At 40.3% G+C, this 13,031-nt stretch overlaps 1 protein-coding gene across 5 annotated transcripts in view; it reads right to left on the bottom strand.

The window, feature by feature from the left end:
- Window positions 1-13,031, bottom strand: part of utrn (utrophin) — a 148,154-nt gene that overhangs the window by 124,394 nt on the left and 10,729 nt on the right. For all 5 annotated transcript variants that reach the window (XM_026318701.2, XM_026318702.1, XM_026318704.1 and 2 more), the window contains 7 exons: window positions 9,016-9,077; window positions 8,002-8,094; window positions 6,764-6,841; window positions 5,394-5,486; window positions 4,560-4,732; window positions 3,512-3,627; window positions 2,651-2,817 (listed from right to left, as the gene is read on the bottom strand). In XM_026318701.2, coding sequence (XP_026174486.1) covers window positions 2,651-2,817; window positions 3,512-3,627; window positions 4,560-4,732; window positions 5,394-5,486; window positions 6,764-6,841; window positions 8,002-8,094; window positions 9,016-9,077 — 782 coding nt within the window. The remainder of the gene's footprint in view (window positions 1-2,650; window positions 2,818-3,511; window positions 3,628-4,559; window positions 4,733-5,393; window positions 5,487-6,763; window positions 6,842-8,001; window positions 8,095-9,015; window positions 9,078-13,031) is intronic.

Consider the following 13,031-nt stretch of genomic DNA (forward strand, 5'->3'; position numbering starts at 1 on the left):
AAAAATGGACAAAAATGACTTCAAAGGGAAGCAGGTAAATGTGTTTAAATGAGTACAAGATATAAAGTGAAGCTGAGATTAGTCAGATCTCTTCAGCTCACAAAGTATGTTCTCACACAATGATAACACAGCAGCCTAGATATACATAGACAGAAAATCTTTTTTACACTGATAAGTCTTGTCATTTTGTGAAAGAAATGTTGGAAACTGCTTGACGGAGCTCAGCGACTCTGTCTGGAAGTGAAATGAAGAGGCGATAAAATCTCTGCAGTTGCAGCCACACTAAGTCAAAGATGACAGAAATGCTAATGGACGTGTAGGAGCTGGTACAGTAACAAGTCAAATGGACCTTTGTTTTCCCTGGTGAAATGACACAGCACTAATGTCTGTGTAGCAAACTCAGGAAAAGGTCACCAGCTTAAAATATTCCATGACCTTCTGGATATTTTGGAATAAGTACCAGAAATACTGTAAGGCCTTATGTTGGACCAGTGTAGGCTGGCACAGACAAGGCAACAGGGAAGAAAGAAAGACACAAGAGAGAGAGAGAGAGAGAGAAGTAAAGTACTGGTCTACTTATTTGCTTGAATGGCTGTAAAATAGTTGTGGTCTGGCTCAGAAGAACATTTTTATTTCCACCAGATGATTTGCTCAAGCCCTGTCTTCATCACTTGATCCTGGAGCCTGTAATGCATTACCATGCATATGCCAGTGTGCTTAACACTAATATTACAACTTGAAAGATAGTGATGCAGTAACGATACATCTCAAGCTGACGTTGCCGTAGATACTATCGTCTAAAATCAACACTTAAAACATCAAAACAATATTATGAACTGATGAATGTAAAATTAAAAGTAGGGCACAATCAACTAAGCACAATCCATAAAATACTGAGGGGCTTTATTTTGCCTTCACTCCGTCTCACTACCAGCAGCATTACACATCACTTTATATAGGGAGAGGACGTGTGCCAGGAAAGTAAACCCCTTGTTGGATCAATCAGAGAACTATTTAAAAAGACTTTTCCAGCACTCATTCCAGGGTGTGTGAAGTATGTGCCCATGGGCAATAAAAAGTTGAGAGGTGGTTTTGGGATTTTCTAACTTCTGACTACAAACCTCTTAAACAAGCTGTTCCAGGGCTGTATGTGATTTAAACACATACAGGTTGGGAGGAGCTGAAAATGTATATAGTAGTGCATTCATACAGTCCAAAAAAATCAGATCGCTGTGGGTTTTCAGAACACTTGAGTTACTATAAATAATATAAATGAAGTTGATGCTGTAATGTCAGTGTCTGATGTTAAACACAGAACATTATTACTGTAACAAAGTAAAGTCCTCCGACCAACAGCATACATCTTAAAAGCTCACATAACTCTCTGCACACACACCCATTCTCACTCATTTCCTTCCATTCCTTTACAGCTCTGTGTTTCTAGCAGCATGCAGCTCGCTCTGTTGGCTAATGTCAGAGGGGTGAGTCATGGCTCTGCTGCCTATTTGCCTGTGCCTGCTGTGCTTTTCACGAGAGGTGCTGGAGAGCATGAAGGAGGTTTTTTCACAGTCGGAGCAACACAGGAATGAGACACTTGTGTCTTCACCCCTATGCTGTAACATACAAGAGTCTTTGGCCTTCAAACTGAATCTTAGGTGGGACCATTTACAGGATCAGTTTTTTTTCTGGGACTTCAGCTTTTCAGTTGTATTAAACGTAACAGAATGATCACGTTTCTGTTCATAGAGCAGCAGTTTGTGCCATGGCACCCCTTTTGGAAAGGGCTAATACAATCTAACTGCAGTCTAGATGTTGATATGTGCAGAAATTCATTTCAAATGTTGAGGTTTCAGCTGGAACATCAGTAATAATAATAAGAAGAAGAAGAAGAAGAATTTGTAAGTCACTGATTAATGGTTACATAATACTAGCCAGGTTAGCACTGCTCATATGACTAACAACATATGGCAACTGCATAGCCTGTTATCCAAATGCTACAAGAGAGAACTTAAGTGAGGGCCTTCTTCTCTACAAATTGACAACATATAACAGTTGCCACAGTCGTGTTCATCACTTCACAAAGTGTTACTCACTCTTAGAAAACAAGTCACACTCTCAAAACAAGTCACAATCTCCACTTGTCACTTTTTTAAATTGCTTGCTGACGAATGTAAACTGTACGAGTGCCTTAATTTCTACAGCAAAAATTACAGCAAACAAGTTGCTGTTAAGTACTAAGGCTTTTGAAAATAAATGGAACGAAAATGCAACTTGTTTTTTTCTCACTCCAAAAATCATACTGTAGTATTACCTAAGTTTGGATATTGATAACTGGAAAAACTCTGAAAAAGTCATAAATTCCACAAGTTTGGACCTAATGTGCCTCTTTCTACACTACTTGCTACCAGCTGTGGATTTCTAAGCCTGCACATAGAGGAGCGATATGAATTCTCTGAAAAACAGATGTAGCTATGGACTTCAGCGGGCACCTTTTGAGTGATCAGGCTGTGAAAATCACATACTGACTTTGCTTTTGATCTTGATCCACATGTCCAACCCACTTTGCTCTAATATGAAAAGCCTGCTTTGTACCATCCAATATCATATCACATGACATAGTAGCTGAAACATACTGTCCTGTATATCTTACCTGAGCACTGAGGCCTGGACCTGAGTCCTCAGCCTCTGCTTTGAATCTCCGCGGCAGGGTCTCCACTTCTCTGATAGCCTCCATGCTCACATCTTTGGGCAGCACAGCAAACAGCGATGTCACGTACATGAGGATGGACTTCTTATCTGGTAACTGAACCGCCACATCTAGGAGAAGGGGTAAAACAGTGGAGGGAGATAGATGTAGTGCGGAAAGATCAGAGATACAAATTAAGCACAAGAAGTAGGAGGGTGAGAAGGGGAACACAGAGGAAAATTGCATGAAGAGAAAAGCACCATGGAAGATGGAGCAGGACAGCAGTTAGGGTGCCAAGAGGAGATTAGAGGGGTAGGAAGGTAATAGGGAAGAGAGAGAGGCAAGTTGAGGCAGGTACTAACTGAACCTGGCTTTGACACAGGTCAGATGGGACTGCTCCTCAAGTCATGACATTACAGAAAGTGTCTGAATGTTGACACCTCAAGTACATGCACACTGGTGCTACATGAACCAGAGAGAAGAGCAAACACAGCTTCTAAACCTCAGATCTCCAGCTAAAGACAGCACCAAGTTATTTTCTCCACCATGTGTTTATCCAGCTGCTGGCAGGACATGAAAGTGGACTTAATGAAAACAGACTGTTTTAATCTGAGGGACGTTTGGACAATGAGAGGCACATAATGTCAAATCCAACCTATATTTTTTTAGATAACAATAAAAAGGCAGGTGATGTGTGATTTTCTTTTGTAACCAACATTTATATCTTCACAAAAAAAAAAAAAAAAAAACAGCTAATGTAGTCTAAATTAACACCCAAAGATACAAAGTGGGAAGGTTTTCAGAATCAGTCCAGTGGGTCAGTACCTTCAGGATCCAGTAACCTCTCAATAGCCAGCTGGTCTTTGGCAACAGTGAAGGCATGGTCAAGTCTTTCCACAGGGCCTAATCTCACCACCTGGTCCCAGTTGAACGCATTTGGCCTGAAAACACACAACAGCTATAATGACAGCAGCAACATGAAGACTAGTACAAGTTTTAATGTTATTTCAGATAATTCACAGCCTACATATATCTGCATAAATGAGAACATTTCTTTAAAGCTAACTTTTTACATCAGCCGGTGAAGATCTGTAGATTTTTTTTTGGACATTAAATAACCTTTTCTAAGTATTTTCCTTCAGTAGCAGAAATAATAGCTGCTTGAAACTTAAAAACGTCACAATAGTGCACAGGAGACTTTAGTTGAGGCCAGTGGGGTGTGGAATGTGTGTGTTCAGTTATCTGCATAAACCCTGGCCCAGGTCTAAACCAACACTGCCCGTCTCACAGCTCACAGGCTGTGCATGCATGTGTATGTGTATGTGTATGTGTATGTGTATGTTTATGTGCATGCAATGCATTCAATGTGTGTGTCACTAGTAAGGAGAAGGGGTTTTTAAAAAAAGGGGGGGGGGGGCAAAACTGACACTCCCTCTCTTTCTTTCATACACAATAGCATATGCACACGCACTAAGCACATGCAAACAGTGACATGGCAGGAGTAAACACACTAAGTTGAGCAGTGTACACACACCCGGCAGGCACTGACCTGTCAGCCTAACCTTACACAGCCAGGGTCTCCTTTCGCGCACATACGCGCACACACACACGCACGCACACGCGCGCGCGCACACACACACACGCACACACAGAGTCTTGGTCTGTACTTACTATGAGCTGATTCAAAATCAAAGGGTATTTGCCAGATATTTAGTGTCAACCTTAAGCAGAAGTTGACTTTCAAATAAAATTCACCAGTAAAAACATCTATGTAGAGAAGCTTTCGACCTTTATAGGTTTTATCAGGTCACTGCAGTGACTAAATGTCCTGCTCCACTACACCCCTGCCCCTCAGAGTCTGTTACCGCCTCACCTGAAGTGATGCAGGATGCCATTGAGAGCCAGGCCGTCAGCCCAGCTCGTGGTGAAGTTCAGCACATTGACTTCTGGGTATGAGCGAGTGCACTGGCGTACCCAACTCAGTAAGATCTTCTCACTGTTGGTTTGCTGCAGGTTGGACATGATATCCTTCATGATGTCTTTCACCTACACAAACAAGCATGAGAAAAACACACATCAGTGTGACTGAAAGAAAACAGAGCAGGAACATGCACTTTTTCACATTTTGATAACATTTTTTTACTAAGAGTTTATACATGTAAAGTAAGTTGCTTTACTGTGGCTGTGAATGATTTTGTTGATTTGCAAAGTAATAATTCTACTGATTGTATCTCTTATTGTATTCCAGAAATGCCAGACTGTTAGAAATATCCAGTCATTCTGTGTTTCTGCATGCCTGTAACTTCTCTGTAAAGAAATATATATATATCACATTAATCTGCACCACTTCAATGCTCTGTGGATTCATAGTCATAGCAGGTTTTCTATCATGATGGCAGAGTGTCTAACATGCACATCAAATTCATTATGTGAGAAGAGAGACATTAATGTAAACTATGAATAATTAAAGTGTAATGAAAAACTCATATTCACAGAACTGGATTAACTATTTTTCTTTCAACAGCTGTTTCAAATTTCAACAGGTCAAATGCACAAAGCAGTGGATGATAAACATGTTTGCATACATGCACATCCATGTGCAAACCAATACTGATTTTCCATCATCTGTATTTCAAATCCCTCTGGAGTAATGAGTCTTGTGGAAAGAAGGGACCAGCGTTCTGTGTGTGTATATGTGTGTGCTCACCTGCCAGTGAAGGATAATACTCCAGATCAGGCCCAGGGTCAGCTTGTGGTTCCCATCCACAATATCTGTCCCTCCTATGTTTACCAGATCCACCTGATGGAGGGGGCAGACAATGAGACAGAGCCTTGAACAATGTAATGTTCTGTACTCTTATTCCTATTTTGAGCAGATTAATAGGAAACCTTAAATCTCAATGAGTGCCCAAAGTGGATAATAGCACTCTATTTACACCCTTCCCAATTCTCCGTTCAAACTGTGCCTGCACGTTTGTCACACTTATCATATGAGGTGAGGTTAATTGTGGTGTGATTATATATAAATACTGTGCAGAGGCTCAAGGCACCAAGTGGAACAAGAGGTCAAGTGTCTGGTCAAACTATGAACTGACCTCTGGCCCAATTCTACTCCCAATTAGCCACATCCCACAGTACCATTGCCTACATCTCTCTCCCTTTCTGTGTCTTTGCCTCTCACATATAGCTGCTCACATATACAGTACATCATACTACTGCATCTGGTCCCATCCACAGCGTCAGGCACTAGGACATACTGTCCTCTGAACTCAAATGATCCCAAAAGAGCTTGGCAGCCAGAATCATCCAATAACAGTCCTTCACACACTTTTAATCCCTGGTCATTAAAAGGTGCAACAAACAGCACGTTCAAAAGCATACTTGTGTTTACACACTGTATAACACAATGCTCTGGCCTCTGCTGTTCTTTACATATACCTTTACAGTCATGTTAAATGTGCACAGGAAAGTTTTTCCTTGGAGAGACCATGAGTCAAGGTCTTTTCTGTGATAAATGTGGTTTCTATATTTAAATTAGAACGTATTTTTTGATGTCTGATTATTGAAAGCAAACTTCTATTTCATTTTGTCCAGTCAACAGACTTTCAAGGCTCGTGGGAACTCTGGTCTTTACTGCCAGCTGACAGTTTTTGGTACTTGCAAACTCCAGCCCCTGCTATTTCCCATGAGTACACGCTGCCCCTTATCTCCACTGCCAAGGGCAAAGCTTAAAAACCAGCCATTGTACAGCAGAGGAGGGATAAGGAAGCAAAGGAGGGACACCCAAAAAAAAACATTACAGGACATAATGTAGACAAACTGACATATTTGGAAAAAGCCCAGAATAGAGCATGCAGAACACTGAATCCACAGGCCATTTTACTGTTCAATACAGTTCCCCCTTTCTGACAGTGCTATGTTTTACTCTCTGGGTTAAATAAAAGCACTGCAGACTCTTTAGCCTTAATGGCACCTGGTTAAAAACCACTGACATACATGATTTAGCTGAAAGCCTCCAAGAACAGCAGCTGATGTAACAACAGCATCACAAGACAGAGGAAAACACAAGGTACTCACATTACTTTGATGCAGGACTTGTAGTACTTTGTTGACATTGTTGAGAGCATGCACTCTAGTGGAGCCTCGCTCTTTGGTCTGAAGAGGAAGAGGAAATGCAACAGAAATCACCTGACAGTATGTTCAGTATTCACTGGCCTACAGGAATGTCTGACATTCATAAAGAGGTTCATAAAATCAAGGATGCATGGAGTAATTAAAATTAAATGACTTGGATATTGAATCTATATATCTAGATATTTACTGACACTTCTATGTACAGTTCTCTTACATATCTTAGGTCCAGGTCAGATGAGGGGGTAAAATGTACAATGAAAGCCATTGCTAAACAGTGTGTGTCATCACACAGCAGAGTGTTTCTCACCATAGAGTCATCACGCTGATTATCCTATCAACAGTGACCACAGGCCAACATAATGGAAAGAATGGCAGGATGAACAGCTGCCAACTGTAAATCCTCTTTAAGTCTTCCCGCATCTTATCCAGTCATTAGCACCCCATTATAGAATTAGTATTTCGGTAACAGACAGTGTGCCTGTGAGTACATGTGTGTGACTGCATGTATGGCATAGAGACAAGTTGGCACTCAGTGCTGCTGCAAGTGCTGGAAAGTAGATACACTTTTTAAGAGGTGACAGAGAGGTGACACTAATATAAAAAGAAACATCCAGTGAAACAAAAGCATAGAGCTGGGCACTGAAGACATCCATACATAGGGATATTGATTCTGATTATAAGTACAATATATTGAACTTATAAAACATCTATTCGCTGTAATTGATGAAATAGGAGATATGATGTATTTGCAAAGCATCTGTTTTTAATTTAGCTTTAGCTGTTCCTATTCCAGGATCCACAAATAATCTGCTGAGGTACCCTGAGGGGCTGTAATGTTTGCATTAGATTTAACATGGAGTTCACATGAGGTAATGCAGGATGAAGCAACGACCCTTTAAACTATGAAACCACTACACTCCTGACGTTTCACTGCAAAACTTAACTTAAAATAAGAACATAGCTGGTGTCACCACCCTTTGAAATCAGTGTTTTGCAAACACACCCATGTTGTCCAGCCTGGTAATGCACACTCATAAAATAATATTTTTTCCCAGACCGCAAGTTCCACATAAAGGCAATTTTGTTTTCCAATGTACACACATTAGTAAGATAAATCAATAGTGCTAATGATGAACAAACCTAAATTTTGCAGCAAAAAACCTTCATTCACACACACTCACCAGAACAGTGCCAGTGAGACCCTCCAACAGGTCCAGCAGCTTCCTCCCATCCCTCAGGTCAGAAAACATATCTTTGATGGGGGCCTTCCCCGTCTAAAAGGAGAAACCAGCACAACTGAAACAATAATCCAGATGTTGTGCCAAACAAGCAGGTTAACTGTGTGGAAGTGTTTTAGTTTAAATACTGACACTAGATCAACCATGAAACAAACAGTTTTTACCGGAAAACATGAATATTTTCAATTTGAATATACTGAAACTGACTGAGATGGGAAGTTCTGTAACACAAAGCAAATCAATAACACACAGCATAATCCAGCTACTTTCAACAGATATCTCTGCCAGGAAGTAAGTATCAAATACAAAAAAGAAGAAGAGAAAGCTTGGCAGGGTGTAAGAACCACAATCATAACCCTAAACAAAGAATTATTAGAAACCATCAAAAGCACAAAGAAGACGGACAGACTGCAAAACTAATAGCACTTAGAAGAGCTCCAAAGACTAGGTTGGGCTGTGAGGAGTGCAAATATTTAAACAACGTGTGTTAGCAAAATCAGCCAAACCTATTAACACAATTCTCTTAATGGTGTGTTTATGACAATCATGAAACATAAAAACTGCTCCACACATACAAAACAATAAACTCTGTCAGAAACTGCTGATGGGTGAAGTAACTGACTGAGATGGGCATTAAAGGTGGTTTAGTTAATTGTTCTGAACATTAGTGTTGCTTTAATTTATGAAATTATAATAAGAAATGGCAATTTCTTTTAATATGCAGTACAAGTCCAATAACATATCTAACATTACATGTAAACCTTTCCACAGTTCTGTCTGTTCTTCTGCTGCAGGTCTACTACCCTCTTCAGCCTGCAGCAAGAAGGTCGATGCACAAAAATCAAAGTTTCCAAAGACAGCTTGGAAACAGGCAGACGACACCTTTCAGAAGAGTTTCCAGCATTTCTGAGTGTGTTTTAACTATTTACATTGTGTGTCCACAATATCTTACATTACCTTGGAAAACTGTGCATTTATCCATTTAGTAAATGTCTTCTTCTGTACTGCATCATGTTCATCTGTGGAACAGAAACAGAAAGGTGTATCAAAAATATGACATCAGTAAAGCCAGTCGTACAAAGACAGAAAAGACCACTGTTGACACTCAAAATCCATTTCCACTTGTTTATTTCAGGACCTAACTGACAAAATCCACTCTCACACAAGCAGCTAAGTGGTAATCTGCTGTGGGCATCACAGTTTGAAAGCATTGCAGCTGGAACACCAAACTGCAACAAGAACAAAATGTGAATGTTGACGTAAAGATAATGTAGATGTAAAAGGTAAAACCACACACTGCAAAATGAAAACTAACTGTACGTGTGTGTGCACAAAATATAATGTCTCTGAATCTAATCACACAAATATTTCACATTCTCTTCCCTCCCTCCATGTTCCTCCTTCATTCTCTCTAACATGGCTCTTTAATAAAGCCTCATTGTGTGTCCGGCAGAGGGTCAGCTGCTTTGATGTGCCTGGGCAATAGCTCGCTCCTGTAATAGATCGCAGTGGCTCATACAAAACCTTGGACAAAATTACTTTTTGTACTTGTCCCACATTTAAAAGAAGATGGAGAAGCAGAATCTATTTTAATTGTTGACTATATTTATATTGTTTATTTCAGCTTCTGACTTAGAGAAAATGGTTCCTTTTTAGCAATTTGAAAAGTATTCATTCTAAACATACACTTGGTACAGAAGATTTACTTCTTTTCAAAACACCATGAAGTGAACAGAAAGGTCAAAGGTTATGATCACCAACTGCAGCAGTCATTGTATGGGATGTGTGAAGTGTGTGTTGTGTGTGTAGCTGCTGACTGGGTGAAAAGGGGCATAAAAACAAGAATGTACTGTGCAGGCAAGGTCAGACAGGGAGGTGAGGAGCTGAGAGAAAGTGAGTTTCTCCTCATCCAAATCGAGGGATGTTCTAGTTTTTCTGTGCCTTTCACAGCAGGAAATAGACAAGCATCATTTTTACACTATATATGTAGCTGGGATGCAGAAGAGAGGATAACTGAAGCCATGGCTACGTGGGAAGTGACAAATGGAAAGGTGGAGACAAACACAGGAGAGATTAGTTGCCTCCGTTGGCATACACCTGCACTGTGCCATCGTTTTTTAAGAGCTCTGAACCGTAACATTGTAAAAGACCCTCCTGATATTTGTTTTTCCAAATAAATCTTATGCTGCAACAATGGCGCCTTAAGGATTCTGTTTTAAAAGGGGAAGAAGACAAAGAGGCGACGGCTAAAGGTGGTGATGAATGAAGAACCAAATGGACAGATGGATACAGGAGGGTTTGTTCTAAAACATAGAATGACAGTGAGACTGACAAAAGGTAGGTACCAAGGGGGGGGGGGTGCAATAGCTGATGGTAATCAGTCACAGTGGATAACTTTCAGGTGGAATGTTAAAACTTGTCCTGAGAGAAGAGTAAAGAAAGACAGGCAGACTACAAGACACAACAACAAACAAGAGGGCCAAATACAGGTAACCAAGTTGCAAGAGAGAGAGAAAAATACTAACGAGAACATTTGGAAACCAACTCATGATGAGCACAAGGGCAGGTATAATACAGGTAGGTTTTCAGCACATTATCATTTTTCCCTTATAAAAAGCCTCGTGTGGAGGCGTCTTACAGCCCTATTGGCGCCCTGAGGAGAGAATCCCTGTTGGCTCAGGTCCCTTGGGCACTCCACCATAACATCATGACAGCACAATACACCTAATTCATACAGGCTGCTCCCCCTCAATCCATCTGCTGCTCCTTCTCACCCCAGCACGGGAATGTCTTACTGCTGGATGGATCAAAGCAGTGGCAGGGCTGCATGTGCACAAGTGTGTTGAAGAGTGTGTGTGTGTGTGTGTGTGTGTGTGTGTGTGTGTGCGTGCGTGCGTGCGTGCGTGCGTGCGTGCGTGCGTGCGAGCAAGACAGAATAAAACACCCTTTGTAAGGGACAGGCTGTATATTACACGTCTACTTATGTCACTGTGCATGTATCCTGACCACACAAGTACTTCAGTGTCATTGCTTATGCCAAGACAATGAAATATCTATTATTAGGATCTATATTTAATATTAAGGATCAATAATAAATAAATTACAATAGGTGAGATTTGTCTGCTAATAATAACAAAGGAGCTTGAATTCCATAGTGAGGTTGACTACTGTGCTGGAAGGTTTAAAAAAGAAATCTACAAATGTTTTCCTTTATGATGCTTTGCTGTAAAGAGTACACATCTGTGTGCGGTTCATCGAGTTCATAGGATGCAATTCACGAGTGTTTTATTAAAGCCTGTTAACATGCCATCTTGCCCTGGGGTTAATTTACATTAGATAAAGGTATTAACTGGGGAATTAAACATATCAAATGGTAGATTTCTTTGAAGGTAAATTATCTGCGTTCTAGTGAATTATTCTGTAAGAAAATCAGCCAAGCATCGTCTTATTGCACACAGAAACCCCCTAAACATTTAGATGCTGTTTGTGTTTGTAATCATTTCATTCAGCAATAGGTCAAAAAGAAAAGCTGTTATATTTAAAAGTAAGTAATGTATTAAAAAGTCAAATTTATGCCTGACCCTGTGCGATAATAGTCCAATAATACTGGCAAGTTTTTACTGGAAAAGTCTGTGGGTCACAAAGTAGAGTAGAAATGACCAAACTGCACTAGCAGAGTGAGCCAAGAGTACCAGGTGCAATTGTTTGCAGAACAAATATCCAGTCCCTTCCAAAGAATCAGGAATTATGTTTCCCATAACTCAGCTAACTCAAATGCACTGGTGTAAGCATTGAGATGTCAGATCCACACTTTGCACAACCAGTGCAGACTCATGGACAGTGATTGTGCTAAGAAACAAATGTTTCTCTTCCTCAACAGGAAGTAGTGATTACATCAGGAAGAGTAATCCCACTGGTATCGTCTCACAGCTCACTGAGCACACACACGTGCTTACTGTACTGTATGCACACGCATGCACACTCACACCACAGCATGAAGACCCCAGTGTCGTGTTTCCATGTATGCACATTATTCCATTCCTAACAAAAAAACTATTTCTCTTACTTTTCCAATACATGACAAGTGCCTTTCCATTACCTCAAACATTTATGCTTAAAGCCCCGCAGCTTTCGGTTTAAAGAAGGGCTTCAGTTAAAGAGATTAAAGATGAATGAAAGCAAAGACAGCTGACAGCAACAAATCCTTGGAAAACCCCAAACAAAAAGAATTTAAAATAAAGTTGATTATTCTAAATTAGGACCATTATCTGTCAAATTTACAGCCGGCTTCTTATTTCCTTATTTGACCTAGTGTTGACTAACATTACATAACCTGAGCGCTGTCATAACGGAAACTGAGAAAAATGAGTTGCGACAAACCTCAAAACATGACATACTGTAAGTGGGCAAGAAAAAAAAAAAATTCACGGAAACGCACATGTTCCTCAAAGCAGCCAGCTGGGAACACAAAGCAGACACATAATATACACAGGCCCAGTCTCCAAATATATTAGTCCAGCTCACAGGTGGAAACAGTCTGAGACCACACAGCGGGGAGAAGGGCCAAACAGGGGAGCCACTGAGGTGAAAATCAAACAAACTATCTGAGTTTCCATGACAGCATCACACAGTAAACATCAGAGCTCAGACCTTAGACAAACAGAGATACTTATAGAGATCCACATAAAGAGCTGCACCAATGAGCAGCAATTATCATTCAACAAGTTCTACTTAACAGCTAAAGCTGAAGAAATGGGAAGATTTAGTGGTTGAATATTATATATATATATATAGCAGGGTACAGAATAGAATATGTGCATGAAGGCTGTAAACACCAACAATAAACTTCAGTTAATAACACCAAATTCAAAGTGCATTCAATGGTCATGAATCGCTAAGACATTCCCTGAACTCTGAAAGAAGAAACTTTTCCAACTATCAACTGTAACTATAGAGGATACACACAGACACAC

The sequence above is a fragment of the Mastacembelus armatus genome, chromosome 24 (genome assembly GCF_900324485.2).
Source record: "Mastacembelus armatus chromosome 24, fMasArm1.2, whole genome shotgun sequence".
In the NCBI taxonomy this organism is placed as follows: Eukaryota; Metazoa; Chordata; class Actinopteri; order Synbranchiformes; family Mastacembelidae; genus Mastacembelus; species Mastacembelus armatus.